The 27,309-nt window shown below is 52.1% G+C and overlaps 1 protein-coding gene across 1 annotated transcript; it reads right to left on the reverse strand.

Annotated features, from left to right (window-relative positions):
- Nucleotides 1–24: 24 nt before the first annotated feature.
- grm1a (glutamate receptor, metabotropic 1a) lies at nt 25–26,644 on the reverse strand. The gene is made up of 8 exons (XM_018730269.2): nt 25,813–26,644; nt 19,702–19,951; nt 6,883–7,118; nt 4,744–4,990; nt 4,459–4,627; nt 4,153–4,279; nt 1,759–2,689; nt 25–217 (listed from the first exon to the last, which is right to left on the reverse strand). The coding sequence occupies exons 1-8, from the start codon at nt 26,522–26,524 to the stop codon at nt 106–108; spliced, it is 2,784 nt and encodes a 927-aa protein (XP_018585785.2). The 5' UTR covers nt 26,525–26,644; the 3' UTR covers nt 25–105.
- Between the last annotated feature and the right edge of the window lie 665 nt (nt 26,645–27,309).

A 27,309-nucleotide genomic window follows, 5' to 3' on the forward strand; every position in this document is an offset into this window, starting at 1 on the left:
AGGGCGGGGCCATGCCATCCGGGATTGCCCTCCTCCACCTCTGCCGCATCGTACAAAGCTTTGGTGCCGAGGTCCGAGACGCTGAGCTCAGTTTCGGGGGCGGTTTTAGTTAGGGGTCTGATGACCGCTGTCTGACCGCTGCTGACTTCCTGTCTCCTCACATGCACTGACACTCTGTGCCACAGGTGCTCCACTTTGACCGGCTGTCTTGCACCTGCTTCAGACCATGACACAGACTTTCCATTAGAACTAAGAACAGAATAGAGACGGCCGTTACTCAGCAGGAACCCAGGGAGCGACAGGAACACAAACAGCATGTCTGGTTTGCGTGAAGCAGCCCTGTCAAACTCGGCCCCTGGTGAAACACGCGCGAGTGTGTGCGTGTGTGTGTGTCTGTGTGTGTGCGCTCGCCTGTGTGTGAGTGGTGCAGCTTTCGAACCGTCTGATTTAACTGATCCACTTAGCAGCTAATCATATAAACTGTTTAGTCCAATCCAACCCCCCTCCGCTAAAACGTGGCTACGAAGCAGGAAGTGACCCTGAAAAGTTTGCCATGTAATTTTGAAATCTTAAAAAATGACGACCGGTTGAGTGATTGATTAATTCACTGATTTATTGACTGATCGGAGAAAAAACCTGCATAAACACAGCTCGCTGGGAGCTGAGCTTGACACGAGCTACTTCACACCCCAGCACCCACAATGCACCATGTTTTCTTAGAGCAATGGAGAGCTGCTGTTGCACCCCCCCCCCCCCCCCCCGGGCAGGTAAACATGAATTGCTCAACAAGGTCCTGCAATAAAATCCACCTCATCAAAGGCACACTGGCAACTCGTGTCCCGAATTGTTGCAAATATGAACTGTCTTGTTTACTTGTTTTACTTATTTTCAACTTCATTTCTTACACTTATTTTCTAAAATTGCCGTCTATAATAAAGTGGACGCAACCTGCGTTTACCCTCCGGGCCAACAGATGGCGGTAAAGAGCAGTCAAAAGCAACAGGATGTGGGGCCGCCTAAATTCAACTCACTTTAACAGTGTTCACAGCTCATGTCTGGTGTTCCTGACAGACGGTGATCAATAACAAGATGAGGATCGTTGCTCGTGTTCATGGGACAAATCGGTCCGTAATCAGCATTGAATAAGAGCTTGTGGAAACTACAAGCTTTGATTTTTAGGCATTTTGGAGCAGGGTTAGTGTGGTATGACGCTAATTAAAATAATCTTAAATATTACAGAGAAGTAACTTTGGAATTTCAAGCTAAACAACCTATGAATGCAATTCTGGTCCCATTAGTGTTTGTGCGTTGAGGAGCCGGTGTATTTCTCAGCACCCACCGCCTCCTTATCCGTTTAACATCGCTGTTCTACACCATTTATTTCCACTTCCCTCTGCCTTATTTGAATATTCAAAACAGATTGTGACCATCTGTGATTTTTTTTTTCTAACTTTAGCTTGCTGACGGTCACAGATGCGTCTGCTTTAATTATCGACATGGCTGACTGCTCCCTGAGATCAGGATGAAGCCCGAAGCCAGAGGGAACCACAGTGCAGCAGGTCCTTTAGCTCCCCGTACCCCATCCCCACCCGACTCCACAGGAGCCCATGAGATGGAGATGGAATCGTGCCATCAGAGCAGCGCTCAGTGGCATCAGGTGGATCGGCGCCTGGCTGGCGCTAAAGCCAGTCGACACCCTTCCTTACAAATGCGGTTAAAGACCCTAGTCTGGTCTGCGGCCCCCTGACGCGAACTCACCTGGCCTTTCCCGGCCCGTTCTTCTTCCTGCGGAACATGCTGAGCAGGCTGCTGCTGCTGCAGGCCACCTTGCCGTCACCCACGTGCATGCGCACCACATCGGAGGTGGTGAAGGCGCTGCGCACGTTGCGCTCGGGCTTGGCGATGATGATGTAGATCTTGGGCGTGAACATGCAGCCCAGGGCCACAGTGGCACTCAGGCTCACGGAGAAGGACGTGGTGATGATCTTGTAGTTGCTGCCGAAGTAGATGGGCACAAAGGCCAGCCAGATGATGCAGGTGGTGTACATGGTGAAGGCGATGTACTTGGCCTCGTTGAAGTTGGCCGGCACATTCCTCGTCTTGAACGCATAGTAGGTGCAGCTCATGATGAGCAGGCCGTTGTAGCCCAGCGGCGCCACCACACCCATGTTGCTGGTGTTACAGATGAGGTAGGCTTCCCGGATGCTGGGGTATGACTTGATGGGCTCCGGCGGCTCCAGGATGATGAGCGTGACCTCCAGGGTGAGCTGGACGCTGACCAGGAGCGATGCGATGACCACCTGGGCCCAGGCGCTCATGAAACGTGGCTTCCGCGTGCAGATCTTCTTCTTGCTGCCGGCCAGGATGCGAGCGATGCGGTTGGTCTTGGTCACCAGGGCCGAATAGCACATGGCGGAGGAAAGGCCCACTAGGAGGCGCTGCAGGTAGCAGGAGACCACGGTGGGCTTGGCAATTAAGGTGAAGGGGCAGACGTAGCCCAGGAAAATTCCAGCCAGGATGATGTAGCAGAGCTCGCGGCTCGAGGACTTGACCACTGGAGTGTCCCGGTAGAGGACGAAGATGAAGGTCACGAACATGGTGACCAGGATGCCCAGGCAGGAGAAGACTACGGCCACAATGGACTCAACGTTGCTCCACTCGAGGTACTTCAGAGGGATCGGCTGACAGCCTGCGGGAGGAGAGAGGAGGTTGTCTGAGTGGCTGGAGAACGTACGAGAACGACTTCAGAACAGAAAGGAAACTGTGGAAACTGTGACCCTCTTTCTTAGAAGCTGTTTTCTGATGATGATTTAATGGATGATGCAAAGTGCTTTTAACCCCGTGCTGTGCCATGGTGCCACCCAAGAATAAGAGAATAAAAAACAAAAAAAAATAGAAAACGGCAATAAGATAAGAGGAGAAGAGGTTCGAAAAAGGAGCGACAGTCAAATGTGAAGGTATACAGTTACAATTTGAAGTTGTGGGTCTTAAGCCTGGATTTAAGGGTGTTCCGAGTAGTTTGGATATTCTGGACTTGGACTGAATGAGATTTTCAGTGTGTGTAGAAGATAAGGCAGGAATGTTGCGTGTTGGTGAAAAGCAGGTGAACCTTTTTTGGCGCAGGAGCACATTATTACTAATTTTTCCCACTTAATGGTAATCAGCTGTAATTGTAATTCACTGTAATGCTCTTTAAAAGCAGAGGTACAGAAATAAACGATGTTTGTTACGTGAGGGATGCCTGCATTTAAAAATGTTTCCCTGAGAATTTTGGAGAACTGAATACTTTGCAAAAAGGCTTTATAACACACACACTTTCTGAACCACTTGTCCCATTCGGGGTCGCGGGGAGCTGGCGCCTAACCCGGCAACTCAGGGCGTAAGGCCGGAGGGGGAGGGGACGCACCCAGGACAGGACGACAGCCCAGCGCAGGGCACCCCAAGCGGGACTCAAACCCCAGACCCACCAGAGAGCAGGACCTGGTCTAACCCGCTGCGCTACCGCGCCCCCCCGGCTTTATAACATCCCTGCTATAAACTCGATGTTTATTACACCTCTAGGGGACGTCGTCTCGATTGGCGGATTGAAAGCTGTGTCTCACAAGGGACCAAAGGTTCCAGATTCCAGCGCTTTTGCGAAAGAATCTGAGGCCTGTCGCTGCCCAAATAATCTGATAACGTGGACCACGAGGTCCGGGGTTGGCATCCGTCGAGGAGAAAGACCACTTCGAAACAAAGCCTAACAAACTCCCCTGCGGACTCCGTCGCCATGACGACGTGATTTAATTCACTGCGACGTGCAGCCAGCGTGGAAGGCATGCGGCACGTAGAGACACGGGTTTGATGCTCACAACAGGCCCGTGACACGGAGCTGCTGATGCCCCTGTTGGCTCCGCCCGGCAAACACGCGCATGGCGTTGTGGAACAATTAATCCGTCCCAAATGTCCCGTTTAAAACTGTCAGATGATGCATGGCCCGGAGATCAGACTCCAAAAGCACACGGAGCCGAAATGCACCCCCCCCCCGCTCACACGAGTGCAAAACCTCCTTCCGGTGCAGGATGTGAGCAGCACACCTACGTGCAGATAGTTTCATAAGGGGGCGGTGAAGATGGAGCGGTAGTTCATGCAATGGTTCTGCAGGTGGCGTACCTGCCAGCTCCTCATCTGGCCACCAGCCCAGGTCGCAGGCCTTGCAGGTAAACTCATCTTGGACGAACTCGTTGTCCTTGCAGGTGGTGCAGATCCAGCAGCAGCTCACCTCGCCTTTCCTGATCACCTGTGGACAGCCGACCAATCACAGCGCCGCTCGTCAGAAAACTCACACGTCACGGCTTACGCCGCTGTTCATAACGGAGGGGCCGCGCCTGGACCCCGGTGATCTAAGCGCGGGCGGTCAGCTTTGCACTGAGGTGACACTCCTGACCGGCGGACACACCCGGGCGAGACGTGTCTCACCTTGATCTGCCCCCTGGAGCAGGGCTCGCTGCAGACGGAGCGCACCACCTCGCTGCGGTTCATCTGGATCCTGTAGTCGTCGATGGTGAGGACGCCCTTGTGCCACGAGCCCACGTTGATGTAGTCGTAGCGAGCACCCCCCACGTACTGCAGGTTCATGATGTCGTACCTGTCAGAGAGACGAGAGCGGCAGGGGTGACGGGGCCGAGCTCTGCCGCCGGAGCTCCGAGATGTTTCCGGATCAAGAAACCTGCGCTGGCGCTTACGGGTCTAGGAAGTCCTCACCTGCCGGGCGAGTCTCCGTTCTCGTCGAAGTAGACCTCCTCGCCGGACACGCCCGTGAAGGAGGTCTTGAGCAGGAAGTCGAGAAGCTTGCTGCCGTCCATGGGCCGCATGGCGTCGCACAGACCCGGCCCCCCGGGGCAGAGCACCCGCTGCATGTCGTGGATCCCGTGAGCCATGGCGTAGATGGCATTGATGACGAAACCCATTTTACTGTCCTGGACATAGTTCTCCTCCAGGGTCTCGTTACCTGAGTCACACAGAGGTGGAATGCGCGCGCGCGCGCACACACACACACACACGACTGTGTTAGAAACCAATTTGTTAGCTAACGGATGGTATAGGGGTGAGAGCCCTTACTTTGCCATTAAAAGGACCAAGGTTCAAATCCCCCTCATGCTGCAGTACCCTTGAGCAAGGTACTTACCCTGAATTGATACAGTAAAAATGACCTTGCTGTACAAGTGGATAAATTAGTGTAAGTAGCTTATTGTAAAAGTAGTCAAATAAATGAACAAAAATAACAATGAAATATCTCCAGGAGCTTAGCAGACAGACACACACACACACACACACACACACACACACTGCAGAGGACAACCGTCATCTTAACACTGGGATCCTTCCCAACACTCATAATGAAGGATGATGTTCAGCTGTTTTACTGGTGTTGTCTCCCTTCATTCTCACACACACACACACCGTATGAGACCGCTTGTCCCCAGTGGGGTCATGGGGAGCGGGAGCCTAACCCGGCAACACAGGGTGCGAGGCGACACACCCAGGACGGGACGCCAGTCCATCACAAGGCACCCCAAGCAGGACTCGAACCCCAGACCCACTGGAGAGCAGGACCTGGTCCAACCCACTGCATCACTGCACCACTGCGCACCCCCCCCCCCCCCATTCATCGTCTCCCTAAATATTTCTGAGCCTGTCATAAGAATATGTCATAAATATCATAAAACAAACAAATTTACACGTATCTGACTCCTGGTTGTTTTTACTGTATTCATTCAGGGTAAGTACCTTGCTCAAGGATACTACACGGGTGATCCACGGTCCCAGGTCGATCCCGGGTTCCTCCTGGACCCAAATGCAGAGGGCATTTTTTACCACAGTACCACATACCGCTGGTTCTGGACATCAGCTTTACTGTTAAAATGTAAGTGGAACGATCCAGTAATTACTGACACCCTTTGAGCGGTTTACTCTTTGTTCGTTTAATGAGATAAAAACTCAGCTTCTGGACACACAAAGAAAGAGTCACGTCCAAAGCTCATGTATTTTTTGAAGAATTTAGGAACTTTACAAACTGGAGCACACAATGCGCATAAAGCTGCGTAATTCTTTTCTACGCTAAATAAACTAAGTGCATTAAAACTGTATGTGAAGGAGACGATTGCCGGCAAACCGCTGAGGTCCTCTTACTGCGCTTTACTCATTATTTATTATTTATTTTTATTATAAGAGTTGTGCTGGCTGAGCACTGTCTCCAAGGGGTTTAGCATCCAGCTGACAGCAGGGGGCGCAGTGGTTTGAGTCACTTCCTTTCGACTCGAAGACTACAGGACTACAGGTCTGAATGCCACCTCCTGCCCTCGATCATGGTACTTACCCTGAAGTGACACAGTAAAACTGACCCAGGTGTATAAATGGGTAAATCAGTGTATTTGCGGAGAAGAGCAGCAGCTGAGTGAACACATGTGAACAAAGACCATGGAGAAGAAGGAGGAAGTGGAGTCATGACACAATTATACAAATGACCGGGTCTTACACGACCGCTACTGACTCAGCGTTGCCCCCCTACCCCCACCCCCACTATGCGAGACCCGAGCAGGTCGCGACCTCAGCAGCACCTGGCACGGAGCTCCTCCCGCCCATCCCCTAACTGGACCCCTCTGGCCCGCCCCCTCAACCACTGCTGCACCCCCTCCTCCGGTGCCGACACTTCCTGTCCCTCCACCGTGTCTGCAGGAGCCACGCTTGTGAAACCGAAGCAAAGGGGAACACGGAAAATGTGCAGAAAAATGAAACGTGTGAAAAGATGTAAAACTGAGCGGCTCACACACGCGCAGTCCGCTAATTCCCCCGGTTCCCCCGGTCCCCCTGGAGCCCCGGTGCCCCTGGCGCCCGGCTCACCTGTACACGCTTTGCGGAAGCTGCGGTTCTCGGTCGGGTGCCCCGCGATGCGGCACTGGAAGCGGTGCTGCCAGAACTCGGCGAACCACGGGTTCCTGGCGTTGCTGTGCAGCCGCAGCTTCAGGAAGTAGTCGTTGAAGGACGTGACCTCGGCCGACTGCAGCTTCATGGTGATGCCCCCCTGGGCCTCCTGCTCGTAGCCCTCGACCACCTCGTCGCGGTCGGCCCAGCCGTCGCTGCAGGGGGACGCGGACAAAGCCGCTGAAACACACGGAGCTGTAACGCTGCGACGCTCCGTGTTTACCGCGCTCGAGGTCTTCGCCTCTGAACCGCAGCAGGACACCTGGAATTCTGGGTCTTTCTTTCACGGCTTTCTTCTCGCATCCTCTCATCTGGGACAGCAGGTGGCGTAGTGGTTACTGCTCTCGCACCCAGACTGAAGACCTCTGCTGCAGTGCCCTTTATCGGGGAACTTACCCTGAATTAATACTCTGCTGTATAAAAGGGTAAATCACTGCAAGTCACTGTGGAGAAACGTGCTGGATAGAAAACGAGCAAATAATGATGTCGTGTTGATTGGTGCAGCCCTGTGGCGCAGTGCAAGTTCACCGGCCAAAAGGGGGCATACTGGCTACGGCCGTCACCTTGAAATGAAAGGTCCTGGGTTCAAATCGCTGCTCCCACTGTGATAACACGGATTACCCTGAACTGATGCAGTAAAAAATATGCTGCTGTAAAAATGGTGAAATCTGCGTAAATAACGCTGTACGAAGCCAACACTGTAAGTTACCTTGGAGAAAACCCTGAATACATGTCTACAGATGTTCACAGTGCGGTGAGACCAGTGAACAGCACAGTGGACTCCACCCTGGAGACGCGAAAGGCCCCACGAGGCCTCCTATTCTGGGGATCTGCAATGTACTCTGGGCCCTGAGGACATGATCCCGAGGCCTGTGGATGGAGACAGAGATGTACTTGTCTCCGTCGGTCAAATTGGATTTTCACTCGGCGACACGAGAATCGCGTTAAACTCGGTCACTTTCATCCCCCTGCCCGAGAACCGTCGGGGGATTAAAGCCCAGCGAGGCACTGAGAACAAACGTCTGTGTGTGTGTGTGTGTGTGTGTGTGTGTGTGTGTGTGTGTGTGTGTGTGTGTGTGTGTGTGTGACACAAAGTCATGCTGTCACACACTCAAGCCTCAGACAAAGGTCCATCCTCTACTGTCCCCACACTTTGTCCAGCAGACCTAGCCGGTGTGCAGTCAGCCGGGAGCAGAACCGAGACCGAACACACACCTGTTCCGCTTGAAACGCACATCTCACACGCGGACCTGCAGGACGAGAAGCGTCCCAACGTGACTCATTAACTGCTCCCTGCAGAATATTCCCCCTGTAAATGCCAGCCAATCAGAAACCGGCAGCGGGAGTGACCCCGCCTCCGCCCTGTGGAGCAGCCAATAAACATGCGCCAATTAGAATGATGCGGGAACCACAGGTATGACATCACAATGAAGGGCGACAGCAGCCAATCGAAAAGACAACTGATGAATAGTTGCATATATATACTGTATTAAATACAACACACACACACACACATTTTCAGAACCGCTTGTCCCATACGGGGTCACGGGGAACCGGAGCCTAACCCGGTAACACAGGGCGTAAGGCCGGAGGGGGAGGGGACACACCCAGGACGGGACGCCAGTCCGCCGCAAGGCACCCCAAGCGGGATTCGAACCCCAGACCCACTGGAGAGCAGGACTGTGGTCCAACCCACTGTGCCACCGCACCCCCTTTAAATACAACATATAAATATAATATAAAATCTAATATATAAAGTGCCATCTTGATCTCCTCCCCCTGAGATACATATTTTGAATTTACACAGATATATTTTACACATATATATAGAGGGTAGAGGGGGGTGCGGTGGCGCAGTGGGTTGGACCCCAGTCCTGCTCTCCGGTGGGTCTGGGGTTCGAGTCCTGCTTGGGGTGCCTTGCGGCGGACTGGCGTCCCGTCCTGGGTGTGTCCCCTTCCCCCTCCGGCCTTACGCCCTGTGTTGCCGGGTTAGGCTCCGGTTCCCCGTGACCCCGTATGGGACAAGCGGTTCTGAAAATGTGTGTGTGTGTATAGAGGGTAGAATGGGGCAGAATTTTTTAAGTATATATATATACATATATTTCTATGAATAGTACATTTATTGGAGATAAATTATTTCTTCAGAGTAGAAGGCAAGGTCTGTTTTACTGATTCTCTGTGACGTTCCAAGTGCTCCTGGAAGAAGGTCAGACCAGCAACGCGGTGAAACATGTGTTCACAAATGGCCTGTTGCTCTGAACGTTTTTGCTCCAGATGCTGTGTTTTCTTTGCCGAGCCGCACCGAGCAGAAGGACCCCTGGTGAGCAAACACTTGTCCTGAGTCCAGCCTCTAACGAGCGCTGCGTGACCGTGTGCGCCGGACCCGCAACAAACTCATCCGAACCAGGTTCCTGTAACTTTTTTTGTAATATTTTGCATATCTGTGGTGTTGCGGATATGGGGTTCGAGTCCCGCTCGGGGTGCCTTGTGATGGACTGGCGTCCAGTCCTGGGTGGGTCCCCTCCCCCTTCAGCCTCGTGCCCTGTGTTGCCAGGTTTGGCTCCGGTTTGCCGCGACCCCGCTTGGGACAAGCAGTTGCAGACATTGTGTGTGTGTATGTGTGTGTGTTGTTTTTGGAATCCATCAATTATGCATTGGCAAGAAATTCCATAAAGGGCCTGAATTATGGTGTGTGATAAATACAGAAGTGTTTGTTATTTGGCTACATGGTAACGGGCATCTGAGAGTGTGTGTGTGTGTGTGTGTGTGTGTGTGTGTGTGTGTGTGTGTGTGTGTTTGTTAACAGACGGTACCAGGAATGGAGAGGAGGTCCATTTGACCGCTGCGCTCCGCCGACGAGAACAAAGGACCGTTTGAGAGCGGCCTGACTCTCCAAGTGCCCCTTCCCATTTCTCCAGTGAAGGGAAAGACATGGGATTAGTGACCTGATTAGATTTCCCAAAGTTTTGTTAATGAAGGAGAGTCCCGGTCCGGCACCCGCACCGCATACAGCTTTTTTGGCCCAAACTCCGCTGTCCCGGGGGTGGGGTCTTGCCCTGGATGGAGTCGATCAGACACCCAGTTGCACGGTTTCAATCTGAGGAAGCAGCACCGTGACCCTGCTGGACCATCCAACTGCCCCATTCCACACTCCTACTGATGTCATTCACACAGAGAGGAACACGAGCTGAACCGAGGACTAATTCTGACGCAGGACAGTCCGGGGGGTCGGGAGGTGGGGACTCATTACAAACTGCCCTCTTCGACATCCCCCACCCCACCCCACCCTACCACCCCCTCACTAGTTATGCATCATCTCCAGTCGTGTGTCACATGTGCTAATATACAACTGTGTGTGGTAAACACAAGACATGTGCTGCTGACACCTCTGCTGACTCCACCCACTTTTCACACAGCCAATCAGAAGAGAGGAGGGACTGGAAGGGGTGCGTAATAATAATAATAATAATAATAATAATAATAATAATAAAAGGGGGCATGGTGGCACAGCAGGCTTGGACGGGTCCCACTCTCTAGCGGGTCTGGGGTTCGAGTCCTGCCGGGGTGCCTTGTGACAGACTGGCGTCACATCCTGGGTGTGTCCCCTCCCCCTCCACCCCTACGCCCTGTGTTGCCGGGTTAGGCTCTGGCTCCCTGCAACCCTGTATGGGACAACTGGTTCAGATGGTGTGTGTGAGACAGTAATGTTACAGTTTTGATATAGAGCAGGTCCCCAGGTTGAGAGCAGAGGAACACGATCCTAAAGATCCCGAACGGAAGAGGCGTGACAGGAATGCTTCTCGAACGCATCAATAAGCCCCGTGTCAGCAAACACTGCCAGTCGCACCCAGAGCACAGAACTCTGTCGATGACCCTGATCCTCTCAGCACCTCAAATCCAGTTCCCTTCCACTGAGATGAGGACCCCGGGCGGTCATTATGCGGTCACCCTGTCTGAGAGGACCTTCATGGTGAGTACTGTGTTCCAAAGCACCGACGGGTGTCCATCTGCTGTCAACCGTCAGAACCGCAACTGCTGCTGTGCCGCGCCGTTCTTCCACTAAGAAGCTTGAAAACCGCCGTTCTTTGGAGTGATCTGGAGAACATGGTTTGGGCAGCCGCTGCTGAGCACTCACGGTAGTCCTCCCTCGTTCCAAATCTGACCACTGGACCGCAACATGGCGAGCGCTGCACACCTTTGCTGACCGTCCAGGCAGTCACCAGTCCTGCCAGAATGAGCCGCTGACATTTCGAAGTTCGCACCTCCAGTAATCACTGCAGTCGCCATCGGCGCATCCGCGATCCTCACAGACGGTCACACGCCAGCTTTGTTTCGGAGGACGGTTGTCATCCAAGGACTCCGTCTGCCAAGTGTAGGGGGAGAGCGGTCTAATTCTGAGTTGGCACAGTAAACGCCTCCCCCCGCACACCCGCCGGTGCACTAACCGCCGCTATTTTTACCCCTCTTTGTACCTTTCTTCTCAGAACCCACCGAGTGGCGCCTCGAGACCGTTCGCACTCTCGTTGAAGAACCACAGCGACCAGAGGGAGTAGAAGCAGCTCCTCGGACCGCGGTGGTGACCTTTGACCTCTGGTCAAGGAGCGGTCCAGGGAGGAGTCCTTGGTCGAAACACTGGGCCTCAAGGCACCGGGTGGAACAGCCAGTTGTGTAAACGTGTCTGAGGAGCAACGTGAGGACATCGGGCAGAGTGCTGGGTCCCGACAGCGCAGCAGCTCGGTCCGACCGCAGGCACCGTACAGCAGCACGGTTACATCCGGGTCGACCACTCGATTACGGCTTCCCGTCGACGACACGGCGCGCCAAACACGGCAAAAACACGCGTGTTCATTTCCTAGCCTTTTTTTAAAGCGCTACACACGTTGCTGGCAGAAGCACGCAGCACATCATGGGTTAGTGATGCAACAGACTATGGAAATTAATAAATGCGCTGTAAAAATGACAGATCCCATGATGTCTAGCGACGGATTTCAGGCGGACCGCATCTGCGCTCCCGGCAGCCGAGGTGAGGTGGGAGGCGACTCGTGTTTCCCCAGGATGACCCCTCTTACCTCTCTCACCAACTTTGCGGCAACGTGATGCAACGTGTTTAGCGGACGTCACGCCGCCCTGCTTCCCTCGTCCCGTTATGAACGGCCGCATGACCGGTTTGAATCGTTTTACTGATCCTTTTTCGAACATTTCTGCTTGTAGCCAAGTTAACGCAGCTTGTTTACCATCCAAGCCAATAGGTGGCAGTAAAGAGCAGCCAATCAGAACAGGAGATTGGAACCGCCGTAATCCAACTCACTTCCACAGTGTTTATCGCTCCTGTCTGTTGTCCCCGAGTGTCGGCGATCAATAACAAGAAGAGAGACGCTGAGACATTTCATGGGGTGAATATCAGTCGACATTCGACCCCGAACAGGAGTTTCTGGAGATTTCTGGACAGGGTTTTTATTTCCAGTCATTTTAAATTTGTTTTCATTTTCATGTGGATTGGATTTAATAACATATTAAAATAAACGTGTTATTGTTTTTAGTCATTGTAGCTATATCTGAGATTTCTACAGACCGTAATCCTGTACTGTTAACCTGTTATTGAGTGTGAATTAGTGGTAAACGGGGCTTTGGGGTTAAGAACAAACTGAGTTATGAACAGACTTCCAGTCCCAGTTGTATTTGTAAGCTGAGGAGCAGCTGAGTATTATGAGCTGATGTGACAGTGAAAGTAACTCTAAGTCCAAAGACCAAAGTGGTCCTCGGTTCTCGTGACCACGTGACCGTCCAGGAACGCGGTCCGGCAAAGCCGCGGCTCCTCCCTGCGGCGCTCCCTTTGCCCCTTGGCCAGGGATGCTCAGCCAAGGCCGCGGTGCCATGCAGAGCTTTGCCTCCCGACACTTCCCGCAAATGTTGGCGTGACCCGTAGGTGCTCTGTGTTTACTCGCATGGGGGGGCTATCCTGCCAGTTCCCCAGGAACAGAGTGCATGCTGGGAGTCTGGGAGGGTGCCACCGTGGGAAGGATACAGAAATAGTCAGAAATCACAGGCCTGAGAGCGGAGAACAACATGGGTGGGGTGACAAATAAGGGCTCCGCGAGCAGGAAAGAGAGACAGAGACGGGGTGGGGGGGAGTGTAATACTTTTAAACAGCCTGAAAAAATGTAAAGAATCACTGAAAAATGTGATGGGAAACACGTATTATTTGTACCCTTGTTTCCTAAAATCGATCCCAGTTTCCAGAAAATTCTGTAAGACACAGTGGCCTGGTACCCTATTTATTAGGGGAAGTAGAGAGCATGTGAATGTTCAGCACAGGAGGAGGGAAACACACACTGCTGTTGTTACTAGCTGTGTTATTTGCTGGTTAGACTTCATTATATTATTATTTTTAAATTTTTTTTATTTTTGTATTTTTTTTTTATATACCATATATATTTTCATTGTTACTATTAGCTTCGGGGGGTGCGGTGGCGCAGTGGGTTGGACCGGGTCCTGCTCTCCGGTGCGTCTGGGGTTCGAGTCCCGCTTGGGGTGCCTTGCGACGGACTGGCATCCCGTCCTGGGTCCGTCCCCTCCCCCTCCGGCCTTACGCCCTGTGTGGCCGGGTTAGGCTCCGGCTCCCCGCGACTCTGTATGGGACAAGCGGTTCAGCCAATGCGATGATTATTAGCTTTCACACACACACATTTTCTGAACCGCTTGTCCCATACGCTTTCATTTCAAAATAATTTTTTCTACAGGACAGTTTTTCCCTCTGCCAGTACAGGTGAATAAAAATGTGTTACCCTGGTAAAGCACACTAAATGAAATGAAAGGGTGTGGGGGGTGCAGAGAGGTAGAGTCAGCGTGCAGAAGGGGGACTTGAGCGTGTGCGGTGAGACCCAGAGCGCGAGTACACCGACAGTCCGCACCCCTCCCCCCAAAGCTGTCTCTTTAAGAGAGGCCTCCTCAGCCCCGGGGACGACGCCAGGCGGCCGTCCTCTCGTCTCCTGGACGGCAAGTCCCCAAAGGGCAGCGCTCTTGGCACGGCGCAAACACAGCCTGTCTGCCTCCATTCCTCGCGGGGTGTGTTTGCAGGGTCGGGAGGGGGATGGGGGGCAGCGGACAGCGCAGTGCCGGTGTGGCGCCGGACACGTCGTCCGCTTGAACCCACGTTTGGTTGTGCCTGTCTGGTGGGAATTGGGGACGGAACAGCTGTGCTTCGCCGTCTCATTTATTTTCCCGAGGACAGAGTCCAGCCCACAAATGGACAGTGTCAGTGATGTCACTTCCTGGGTTCAGTGTGGTCACTGTGACACAAGGACCCTCCGATGGCCAGGAGACACACACACGCACACGCGCGCGCGCGCGCGCACACACACGCACACACACACACACACACACACACACATCATCTGAACAGCTTGTCCCGTACGGGGTCACGGGGAGCCGGAGCCTAACCCGGAAACACAGGGCGTAGGGCCGGAGGGGGAGGGAACACACCCAAGACGGGACGCCAGTCTGTCGCAAAGGGCGCAAGCGGGACTCGAACCCCAGACCCACCAGAGAGCAGGACCCAGTCCAACCCACATAATAATAGCAGCACTGTTACTGAGCTGGGATGAAAAGCTGAGCCACACAGTATTATTAGGGTCAAATCCCAACAGCACCTGAAAGAGCAAACTGCCCTGGGCTGGCAGGGTCCTCGAGGTCAAAGGTCAAAGCTCACATTTTCGGGTCAGTCTGTAGGGAACTGGAGTAAACACATAGTAAACAGTAGAGCTCATGGTAAATACCATGATCAAGGGCACCGCGGCAGGAGGTGGGATTCAAACCCAGGACCTCTGACTGCAAGCCGATGGCACTGAACGCTGTACCACCTGTTCCTGTTGTATGTGCCGTACCATGAAATGGAGTAAAATTCCTGAACCCCGAATCACATCGCTACATGTCCAAAGACCATATTGACACTTTCTGAGTGTGTGAAAAGGCAAAGTACACACACACACAAACACACACACACACACACACTGGACCCGTTCATGAAATATGTGTATGCAAATATTCACAAATAACGGCAAACACTTCTCTGCAATTTGGACATTATAAAGTGTTTAGGAGTCATTAAGAAATAAACTGCAGTGACGTCTTCAGGAGAAACACACACACACATCATTAAAAACTGATTAAAAGACTGTGGCTGATTTAATTTGCATATCTCTGTGAAATAATTCAAAGCAGGTCTCTTAAGGGGAGTGCGAGCGCTCCCCGTTCTCTCGCCTCCTCCGCACGTCAAGCACGCGTGCGGCCGAGACGCAAACCGCCACGGTGCGAGAGCAGCCTTTGCCGGCGCGCGACGGGTTACGGTCATTAAGGCAATTTTTTGTTTCGGTCGATCCGTTTGAAATTTAAATTTCTGATTTTTAATTTGTCACATTAAGGCCACTCGCAGCGTGACGTTCGAAAATAAGATGCTTACAATGTTTGACCCCATTCACAGCAGAGTAACTTTCACTGTATGAATACAAGGTAAGTACCTTGATCAGGTCATTTGTGCTGGAAATCACACCAGGTGGGGCAACGCTCAGAGCTGCTACCTTTGGACTCAAAGGTTACGGGTTCAAATCCCACCCCCTGCTGTAGTAACTCTAATCAAGGTAAATACCTTGAACTCATGTGGTAAAAATGAGCATGCTGTATAGCAAATTCGTATAGGAATAGGAAGTTACTTTGAAGAAAACCATCAGGTAAATGTCATCTTCAGCTCAAATTACTATGGTAACTCAGAGGGGCAATCAGCACTTTGTACCAGAAACCCACTGGTGGAGCTCTTGTGAGTGGATCGACCGCAGGACCCCACCCTTCTTCTATTAGTGAAGGAATGTTCCGGTTCTCTAAGAAGCAGGCAACAGATCCTTTAACTGGAACCAATAGCTACCAGAACCTTCCTCTCCCGGTCCATTTTAAGGTCTGTCCATATTCACCGCCTTGACCCCCCTGAGCCCCCGACCATAACGCACTTTGGAGGAAAGTGTGTGTAAAAAATGAGTGAGTCAGCAGGTTCGGGACACGGTCCGAGCATCTCGTCCGGACCGGCGGCAACAGTGCTTTCCGATTTTTTACGCACATAATATATCAGTAATATCGGTTTTTATACATATATGAAAATTCCTGTTGCTCTGGCTGATTGGTGCTGCTGATAAAACCCACAGTGACCAAAGAGGAGCCACTGGAGACTCAGCGCTACGTGCAAATTAATTCCACTAAGGACAATCTGCTAATGCCGGAGACGTCTAGCACACCCCCTCACCCGGGGGTGGGGGTGGGGGGGCAGGAGGGGAGGAGCCTTTCCTAGTGAGCTCAAACCCGACGCTGTCGGCTGCAAGTAACACTTGGAGGAACACGCATGACAAGCATGCGAAGCACCCTCTCCCAGACTCTCTCTCTGACCCAGAAATCAGCTGACCCCCCCCCCCCAGCCGCTGTTCCCCCCTTCGCCCGTAGGGACCGCTGAGTGGTCCGGCTCTTAAAAAAAGTCCCTCCGCTCCCATGGACCATCTGGGCCTGATGTAAAGGATGGAGCTCCTCACAGGGACCTTTGAGTCCCTCTCCAGTATCCTCAGGTATCATGAGCTGAAATGGGTGGGCAGGCAGGAAGGTCACGCCGTTCAACCCACCTGTTTCCCAAGTGTTAAATCCGGGTAAGTCCATCTGGCCGAAAGCATCAGTCCCATCAGGCGAAGAACAGAGTCCAAAAAGACAATGCTGACAACCAGTATCAGCACCTCATTGTCAGCAGGCAACACCTGTCCACCTTCCTCCAGCCCGTCTCGTCCCATTTACAGTGGAACCCCGTCTGTAGTCCAGTCGCAGCCCCTGTCACTTGTTTGCTATTAAAATAACCTTTAGGGTTAGGGTTAGGGTTAGGGTTAGGGTAGTGGTTAGAGTTAGGGTTAGAGTGAGGGTTGGGTTATGGTTAGAGTTAGGGTTAGGGTTATGGTTAGCGTTAGGGTTTAGGGTTGGGGTAGGGTTGTGGTTAGAGTTAGGTTAGGGTTGGGGTTAGGGCTAGGGCTAGGGTTAGGGTTAGGGTTAAGGTTACTGAAAATCAGTATGAACCAGGAAGCAAATGGGGCCTGAAAACAACAAACTTTACCATCCAATGCGTCCAAAAACATCTCCGCTGCAGGAAGTCCTGAATCTCCCATGGACACGGGAATGTGCTGGAACACGCCTGTTCATGGGCACCAGGAACGCCTCGCAGCAGCTTGTATAAAACGCCAGGAGCCCGACAAGCTTCAGCATGTCTCCGTTTCTCCAAGAGCAGCACGAAGGGCTGGGAACATTAGCACAGCTGAGCTGGTCGTGGTCTTCCTTCCCTGGGCTCTGTCCCAACACCCAACATCAGTCAGCCATCCTGTCCAACCAGCAGGTACTTTCACTTACACATATTCAAACACACACTGATTTCTCCATTTCTACAGCTGGAGAATTTTTACGGCATTACAACCTTGATCGGCATCGCAGTCGGACGAGAGCCGTGGATCTCGGACGAAGTTCACCGCGCCTCCCGACATAAAGGCTCATGAAACGTTTCCAGGCTTCCCAAAGTTGAAGCGATGTAGCGAGTGAACGTTTCAGTCCTAGAAAGTCGCAAAGTGACGCCACGGCCACCGGACCCTCCGAGGACCTTCACTCATTTGTAAGGCGCAAAAGTCCGGAGATACAGGAGACTTTCCGTCACGCTCCTTTCAGTATATTAGCGTGACACGAGCACTTAGCTCCAGGGTCACGCTTTCTTGCAGTGCCGATCTAGAAAACATAGCTACAAAATATCGATTATCGTCGATTCATTTCAACGACATGATTACCAAACGTGACTGACAGTTATTTATCTGTTTGTAGAGCAGGGTAATTTTCACTGTGAATTCAAGGTAAGTACCTTAATGAAGAGTTCCGCAGTAGGAGCAGCATTCGAACCCGGGTCCACCAATTAGAAGGCGACCGCGCTAAGCCCCACGCCACCTGCTACCCCCATCCTACGCGGCTGCAACTTTCCGGAAGCGGCAAATCAGGATTTTGCTGTTCGGTTGTCATGGAAACATAACAGTGGCTGACAAAGGAATTGTGGGCCTTCGTGTACCTGGGTTTTCATTCGTTTAGCCACCAGCTGTTGTCCCCAGCGGAAAGTGCGCGCGCACACAAGTCGAGCTGTGTGTCGGCCCAACGGACACGAGACGCACACTCGTGTCGGGTCTTCGCGATCGGCGGGTGTCTTTACGCGCACAAAAAGTAAGCGCGGAAACAGAAGACGTGACGAGTTCATTATTGCAGTTTCACTTATTATTTTCCATGCAGCTCCTCCTCTGTCTGTGCTAATAAAGGTACAGACGAGGGACTCTGATCAGCGGGCGGTTAACGCGCTGAGTCCGAACCACAACGGCCGGCGTTTCATTTCAAAGGTACAGATGGCTTAATGAGAGACCCCCCGTCGTCGCCGCGCCATTACCGCACGGTTACCGCGCTGGTCTCGTCCCTCTCCGGCCCGTTCTGAACACGCGAGGATCCCGAGGCACCGCGGGTCTCTGTTCTCCTGGAGCGTCCACTTTTCATGTGTGTCCTCAACCCTGGAGCTTCATTCATTATATTCAGCACAGTGTGTTGTAAGTGAGACAAAGGGACGGCGGCAGTGGCGGTGGGGGGGGTGGTGGTCAACTGGGTTAAATGTCCAGGACGCGTCACGAGGCGGAAACGGGCTAAAGGTGACGGGAAAATTAGACTTTTTAAAAATCGCACCTGGCAGAGTTTGCTCAACTGCGGAAAATTATAATCACTATCATTTATCTGCAAATTAAATTTTAATATCAGGTTTGATACTGAGCTCCTCACTGTGATTTACCTTTTCATACAGCAGGGTCATTTTTACTGTTTCTTATCAGTTCAGGGTAAGTACCGCGATCAAAGCCACCACAGCCAGAGAAGCAACGTGAGCTCACAGCTCTAGTGATGATGCCACTTGCTGGCACCACGAAGTACATAAATTAAAACGGCGACAACAAAACACCTCAACGATGGTCTGAGCAAGAAAAAAATAAACTCCAAGACCTTACAAGTGTGTGTTTTTCACAGGGTCTTGAGCAGTTCTGCTTACATCTCGCTTGCAACGACTTTCATTCCATGTTCGTTCACACTGAGAAGAAACAGAACAAATACTCGCGGTGGGACACAATTAGTGCAGAACTCCCATAATTCCCGGTTGGAGGCGACCACAAGTGAAAGGTCATGAGAGCCTCTTCCCAGACATAGAGAAGATGAACGTTTCTACGAGTCTATGAACGTACGGCATGGACCGCGTATCGAGCACCACGGTTTCCCTCACAGTCGTCGTAGATTCAGCTGCATAGACACTTTTCTCACAGACTCAAATTTATGAATCTCAGAGTCGCCGGATCGCATCAAATCGTAAAATCATAACTCGCATCGGAAGCAGTGACGGTGAGGTCGAGCTTAATGCGCTTTGGACCCATCACGAGGAGGTTAGAGAGAAGGGGATGAGCAGCAACCAGATGGATGGACTCAACCGCCGTGACAATTGACACACCCCTTTCAACACATGAGGGGGCGGAATGTTCCAGAAGCACTCTGTATGTGGTCAACAGAAGTCAACCGTGGTAGAACTCTAGGCTGGGAAGGAAGCACTACATCTTCACCGCAGTGAAGGGTTTGGATGAGAAAGGACGGGCGGACACTGGCGTGCCGTACCTGCCGACGAGGAGGAACTCTCCGGACACGCCCAGCCGCCGCATGGCCATGAGGAGACCGCGCACGGTCATGCCCTCGCAGAAGCAGACGACGACGCGGGCCTTGGGCAGCCGTTCCCGGAGCTTGCGGAGCAAACGGTCAAAGTGCTTCTCGCCGGCGTTGCTGTAGATCTTGTCCGAGTGGGCGATGCAGAGGCCCTCCTGGGCCGCGAGCTCCTTGAAGGCCTCCATGCCGCTCTCGCCATAGTTCCCTGAAAGGAGACACGGAACACAAAGTCACTGTCACCGCGGTGATGGCAATCTCGCTGGGGTCCGTGTGCCAAACCCATCCCGGCGGCATGGACCTTCAGTCTGCACTTCTATAACGGTGCCTCATTTAAACCTTGGTGGAATGAGCTCCCTCTGTCCCTCGGAGCTGCTGAATCCCTCGCAACATTCAGGAAGGGTCTCAAACCGGCCTCTTTCAGATCCGCTGCTCTCCCGATCTCCTGACAGCTGCATAAACTTTAACCACATCATCTGTCAATAAAATGCCCCTATCGATGGTATTGACCCGATTCCGCTCTCTCTGTGGTCAAATGCACTTTTATTGACTCTGAGTTTCTTTGGAGAAAACCATCTGCCAAATGAATGAACGTAAAAGTAAATCTGTGACGGGGGCGCGGTGGCGCAGCGGGTTTGCCTGGGTCCTGCTTTCTAGCAGGTCTGGGGTTTGAGTACCGCTTGGGGTGCCTTGTGACGGACTGGCATCCCGTCCTGGGTGTGTCCCCTCACCCTCAAGCCCTATGCCCTGTGTTGCCGGGTTAGGTTCCGGCTCCCCGCGACTCTGTATGAGACAAGCGGTTTCAGACTGTGTGTGTGTGTGTGTGAGTAAATCTGTGGATGACCAAAGCTTTTTACAATGTTTCACTAAATAAATTAATATTTCCTCACCATGACAATTCGGAGGCATTCTGGAATGTCTGGACCGCCTTCCGGAACGCATTCGGCGGTGCTGTGCAGTCATACCTGTGACATGCTGTGACCCTTTGACCTTCAACCCTTGACCTATGTGCGTATGCGAGTTTGCCCTTTCCCTTTCCGGTGCTCATCATCAAACTGAAAAAACAGCGATGAAGTCGTCTTTCCATTTTATCTGTTTAGCGGGACACGTGAGAGTGGAGCACAGGTGACCCCTGGATCATGAACACAGTTCACAGGAAGGTGGGAGGCAGGGAAAGCGCCCCCCCGGGGCTTCGGCGGAGGCACATGGCACTAAGGTTCTCGCTTCACCCTCCGGCTAATTAGACCGAGACGTTTCCGCTAAAAGGCAACTAACAAGAGTCTCATTGATAACCCCCCACCCCCCTCGTACACGGTGTCGCCGCGCTGCGGAGCCTCACGGCCGCTTGCCGTCGCGATGCGAAATGTCATAAAGTCGATAGGATGCAGCTTGAGCGGATGAGACGCTTCTCCCCGCAGGCCTTTCGGAAACGCGCCGCGTCCGCCGGCACGCGGGGCCGTTTGTTGCCGACGCTCGTCAGCGGCAGGGCGCCCCCACCCCGCCCCTCCCCCTCCCCCAGACAGACTGTCACTTCCCCTCGTCGCGAGAACGCCGCTCGGCTTCGCCGCATTAAACCGCAAAATCGACAAAGGCGCGGCAAAAGCCGAAAGCGGGGCCCTCCTCTCGTGTCAGATGATTCAGATGGAATTCAGTTTAGAAACATGCAGAGTTATAAATAATAATAGATTCGTAACAGCAGCAATATCAAAACACACACAGTCACTCTGGTCCCTCCTGTTAGGAAGAGCCGAGTTAGGAGTTTTCCAAAATCCAGACATCTTCCGCTTTTCGGTCGTGTTTTCCGCGGGAGTCCGATTTCCGAGGGTTCGCTCTTTACCGCAGCGAACGTGAGCTGCTCTTCCCCTCCTGGCTGATAGGTGGCAGTAAAGAGCACCCAAGCAGTAGAGCAGCGGGACCACCTTCATTCAACTCGCTTCCACGATGTTTACTGTTTTTGTTGCGCGTTCCCGAGTGTCCGCGATCAATCACGAGACGAGGAACGCCGCACGTGTTTACGGGACGGAACAGTCGACAATCAGCGCCGAACAGGAATCGGAAGGTATTTGTAGGTACTTTCAATGTGTCCCACAGTAAATAAAAAGAATAAAATAAACAGCAGTACACAGCAATTACACCGCTACGTCCAAAGTTTTTCGAGGAGCGAACCCGGCGCATAAATCGAGGAACATCTGTATTATTGACCCCTTATCGAAGCGACTTTGGAGTTACAAACAAAACGAGTTACGGACTTCCGGTCACAGCTGCGTAAATGAGCTGTGAGCGACTGTTCTGTTAACGATATCGTTTCATTTTTTCATTTTGACCGACCATATGGTCCGGTTTCAGGACGCACACAACCCTCGCACGCCGACGCCCGCAGTTCGCGTCGACTTTCCGTCCGCTTCCGGCCTTCGCGTGCATGTTTTGGAGTGGATTTGCTGCTCTTTTGGAGGAGACCTGCCGTAAAACTCGTTTGGTCTGTAAAGCGAAGCCCGGTTCATTACTACAAAGTCGGGTGTGGGGCCTTTGGATGACGAGGACTCGGGTTCGAGTCCCTGCACGACTGGTAACCACCTGTGCCGCGGAGGCCCGGGAGACACAAAGTGACCCGGGTCCCTTCGGATGGGGGAGATGGCTGGGGATGCTCCCGGCGCCACCCTCCAGGCTGCGTGCGTGTGTCCACCTCTTCTGAGGTTGATGTCAGTGTAGGAGATGCATTTAAGAGGCAGCACGCAGTAAAACTGGGTAATTTGCCATGAGCACATTCAAAAATGGGGTAAAATGGAAAAAACTAATACTAGAAAGTGTTTTAATGGGCTCAGGTAATTTATTCAATCAGATGGCTTACACGGTTGCTACGGGCAACTGGCACCAGACCTCCAGCTAAGTGTCTAAGCAGAACGAAGAAACATTTTCTGCCGATTTATCCCTGCATTGTTCTAAAACAAACAGGACATGGAGTGTTGTAATAATTACAGTCGGTTATTACGCTGATCAATATTGCAGCAGTCACGGGTGTAGGAGGAGGAGCACCGTTTCCCCCTCCGAAATTCTGAAGGAAGTCAATCATCCGTCTTACTTATTTCCGAAAAATTACGTCTGATGTTTGATACCGTCGTGGCTTCCCGAGACCCGGCACAAAAAAGATTTTTTGGATATATTTCTTTGATTTCCAGGATGCTGTCCAAACCCAAACCCAAAATATCATTTAAAAGCACAAAATGTCCTCTATAAGTTGAATTAGGACGGTCTGGAAGATAGCCTTAAAAGCATCGTGTCCTCTAGAGAGGACAAAAATGAATGGCTGGGTCTCTCGCATATTGTGTAGCAAATTAATCTTCAAAAAAAAACTGTTGGGAAACCATGAAGTCACTCTGAGGTCACTCTAAGGTCACCGAGGTCACCGAGGTCACTCTGAGGTCAAGGCCTTCAAAATTCCATTCTCACTCCACTGCTTTCACCCCAATTGCATATGTGCGCATACAAGAACTCCTCTTTTACCCAGAATTCCCTGTGTCGTGATAAATATGTAAAGTGCCCATTTAATATGGGTGTTTTTACTGCTTGGAGCGAACGGCCTGCGGCGGAATTCGTAAGCGTGATATTTCCGTCTCCAGCCTCACACTTTGACGCCGATGTCTGGTCCAGCGCTAATAGGACACGGCGATTGCGGTGGCTGCTGTGCGGAGCTCTCTCACACACACACACACACACATGCACACACTGCACGCAAGCCCGGGGACGGGAGACAAGTCCTATAGGCCGTCCCCCTGAAGACAACACCAGGTCCCCCCGTCAACGTCGCAGCATCAGGTTCACAGCAGCTCACGCCCTGCTGGGAAGCGGTAGAGGAGTGCCGTTCGCGAACGAGTCGAACCCCGAGCCCTCATTTGTTAATCGTGGTCGCCTCAGTCACGCAAACATCCGAGTGAACTCTCGTCATTATTTTTAATGGAATAAAATTAGCATTGAATTAAACGCCAACAGAGATCGAAGGCCGTTCTCCACACTCCGTGTCCACGTGTGTTTCCCGTGTTTTCTGTGTAACAGCTCACGTTTACCGCATTTATACCTCACACAGCACCGTCCAGCGATGGGCAGACTTTACATTGCTCACTAGCGTAAAGTAGGTGTTCCGGTTCAGCACACCGGCTCTTCGACGTACGCACGCATAAGGAGGTTTGTTCATAACTCATTTTGTTCATAATCCAAAGGTTACTTTTGCCACTAAGCTGCAACCACTTAAAGGTTAAAAATACAGTCGTCCCTCAATTTAGTTTAGGTGCGGTAAAAATCTCTATCAGATGAAGAGCCAATAAATGAAAACATGAGAATATTTTCAGTTTTTATATCATTATGAACTTCAAACTGTCTCCCCAAACTGGTATTTAATGCCAACTGCTGGCCAGTGAGTTGAATGGCGGAGGTCCCAGAATTCCCCCTGTTCTCTGGCTGCTCTTTACTGCCATCTATGGGCTGGGTGCGCAAACACAGGTCACGGCTGCTCCACCGGACGGAAATTTCTGGAAAATTACGGAAGAAAGTACCACTGAAGATGAGTAAATAAACTGTAAAATGTTTGTATCTTTGACATTTCAAACTTGTTCAGACTAGGAGCCAGAGACGCCGACTGTGGAACGCACGCAAATCCACTCGTTGCATCATATTAAAGACCCGTAAAGAGAATCTCTTCTACTCCGTCTGATACACTGATGTACCATGTTCTTACCGTGGCACCAAGCACACCAGTCACAATACTGCTGCGGTAAAAAATCTTTAGTATTCATATTTGTTTATGATTACGAAAGTGAATCAGTCTTGAGCACTTAGTCCACCACAGAACACACACACACAGAGACACAGACACACACAGTAGATGTCAGTGCTGAGCTGGGCACCACTCTGTGCACACGCTCCACAGGCGTTCTGGACTCGAGCCCCTCGCCTCACACCCTGGACCACAGAAGCGGGACACAGTTTCGTATTAATTATGTAACCGAAACCGTGTTTTTTCATCGTGGGAACAGGGCTGGAGCGAGACTGTCGCCGTAACGCAGCGCGTGACGATCGTGGTTTCGTTATAACTCCTTAACACCAGTAAAATCCTAGACTGCCGAAAAAGAGCGCAAACACAGGGCTCGGCTTGGAGCGAAATGAGACGGGTGGAACCCGTACCGGAGCACGAAGGGAGGCCACGTCGCTCTGCCCCTCGCACGCACACATCCCTGACGCTCCCCTCCTGGCTTTCCAAGCCCCGCAGGGTTCGGCACCCGTTTTTCGGCCGAACGTCCCAACGAGATCCTCGCGAGAGGTCGGCGATCGGAGCCCAACGTGACTCGAATCTCCGGATTTATTAAACTCGTACTTTCCACGGCGCTCTTAATGATTCGCTTTGTTATTTGCGTCTTTTTTACACACGTCTGCGAGATGATGGAGCGCCGGGGGTCTGGTGCAAAAACGCACCCGTCAGCTGCGACCCCCTCTGCTGAGCGCTGCCAGCCTGGACCTTGCTGGAGAAACCCGAGGAGATCCTCGTCTCACCTGAGTCACTGCCTTTCACCTGAATTTACCACATACACGCACACACGCACACACACACACACACCCCATGTCTCCGGGATAGGCTCCGGACCAGCGCAAGCCCCATCGAACAAGCATGATAATGGATGGGCCGATGTTCATAGGTAAATGTTATTGTTTCTCCTAGTCAATAGTTATATAATTTATACGAACTGCACATTTTTGATTTTCGATTTTAAACTCGGAGAAAATTTTTAAGAAAAGAGAGTGGGTGTTACTGAAGAACAGGCCACTCGAGTGCTGCAAAATTTCGACAGTAAAACTCTCTGAAATGGAAGGAAGAGGATAACACAGACACACACACGCGCACACACGCACACAGACACCCGCGTGGCACATGTTCACATTCAAACATTATTATTAACGGATCAAAATGACACCGGTGACTAGCGACCCTGAACGGTCGATAGGATGGTGAAGGGTGCACGAACGGCACCCGTGCGGTGCAAATCGGTGTACGTGGCTGCCGGACCGCGGCGCGTCACTCACCCTCGGTGTGCACCGCGGACACGTACGTCCAGTTGTAGCGCTTCACGATGTCCAGCATGGCCCTGGCCTGCAGGGTGTCCGAGGGCACCACTCGCAGGAAGTACTTGTACAGTGTTTTGTCGCTCAGGTCGATGCTGGTCGCCGAGTACGCCACCTGGGGGATGTTGAAGAGCTGCAGTAAGTTCTGCACCTGGATGGCCACGGAACTGGAACCCGGGCCGATAACCCCGGCGATGGGCTTCTTGGAGGCGGGGGGGTGATTCGAGGGCGCGCCGTCTACGCACCACTTGGAGCCGTCCTTCTCATCCCTCGTGGAGATGAGGGAGTCCCGGATGAACTCGATGCTCTGCTCCAGAGCCACGGACGAGTGCCAGCAGGAGTCCCTGATCTCGCAGCCCAGGCTGATGTTGGGCAGGAGGTTCGGGTCCGAGTTGATGCGGTCCAGCGTGTGGAACATGGCCTCCACCCTCTGGATGCCGTACTGCTCTCGGACTTCTCCGCACTTCCTCTCGGCCACCTTCTCGGCGGACGGCTGGTGGTGGACGGAGAAGAGGGCCCCGATGATGATGTCGCCGTCCATCCTGGCCACGGAGCGCGACACGGACTTGGGTTTGAGCGAGCGCTTGTGGACGTTACCGGTGACGGCCAAGAGGTCAAAACGCACCAGAGGGAGGAGCAGCAGTGCTGTTAATTTCATTCTTAAATTTCCCATGGCGCCAGCGCTCTTCACAAAATCCACGTAACTTCGGGCCGGGGCAGCGGATCAGGGAAGGCAGCTCTTCTCATTTACCTCCAGATTTATAGAAATAACCATGATTTTCTTTTTTTTGGAGGGGGGCTTTTCAGATGATTCCAGTGTTAAAACTCCTGCCAAGGAAAATGAGAAATAATGTAAAAAATTTGCGGTGAAAGCATAAGAGAAAATGTACTGGTGCTCAACCACAGAGGTGCTGGAACTATGAAGCAGTAACTTCTGGAATGAAATATTAACATCCAGAGGCTGATGTCACTTTGAAATGATTTAGCACCACAGCTGAACGCCCTTCTAACGGTGTGAGCTGAAGACACACACACACACACACACACACACACAGAGCAATCGCAAACACCGCGTGGAACATTTCACACGGCAGGAAAATTGGACACAAAGAGAGCAAATCAAAGTTGCACGCGAGAATCTAATATTCGCACTTTTATCATCAGAATCATAAAGAGAGTCCGATACACACTTCCGCTCGGGAAAGTGCGACTACAAGTGACAATGAAGTGTGTGTCGTTTGGTGTGTTTTGCCGGACTTTCTTCGTCAGTGATCCGGTGTGTGTCTCGGTGTGCGTCCGTCGGCCCTTCCTGCACATGCAAGCACGCTGCTCGCTCACACACACACACACACACACACACACACACACACACACACACACACACACGCCCGCTTGCTGTAATAACGGTGCTGTTATTAACGACTCGCTCTTGCGCGCCGTATCCCGAGCTGCGCGTTC

The sequence above is a fragment of the Scleropages formosus genome, chromosome 1 (genome assembly GCF_900964775.1).
Source record: "Scleropages formosus chromosome 1, fSclFor1.1, whole genome shotgun sequence".
Taxonomy (NCBI): Eukaryota; Metazoa; Chordata; class Actinopteri; order Osteoglossiformes; family Osteoglossidae; genus Scleropages; species Scleropages formosus.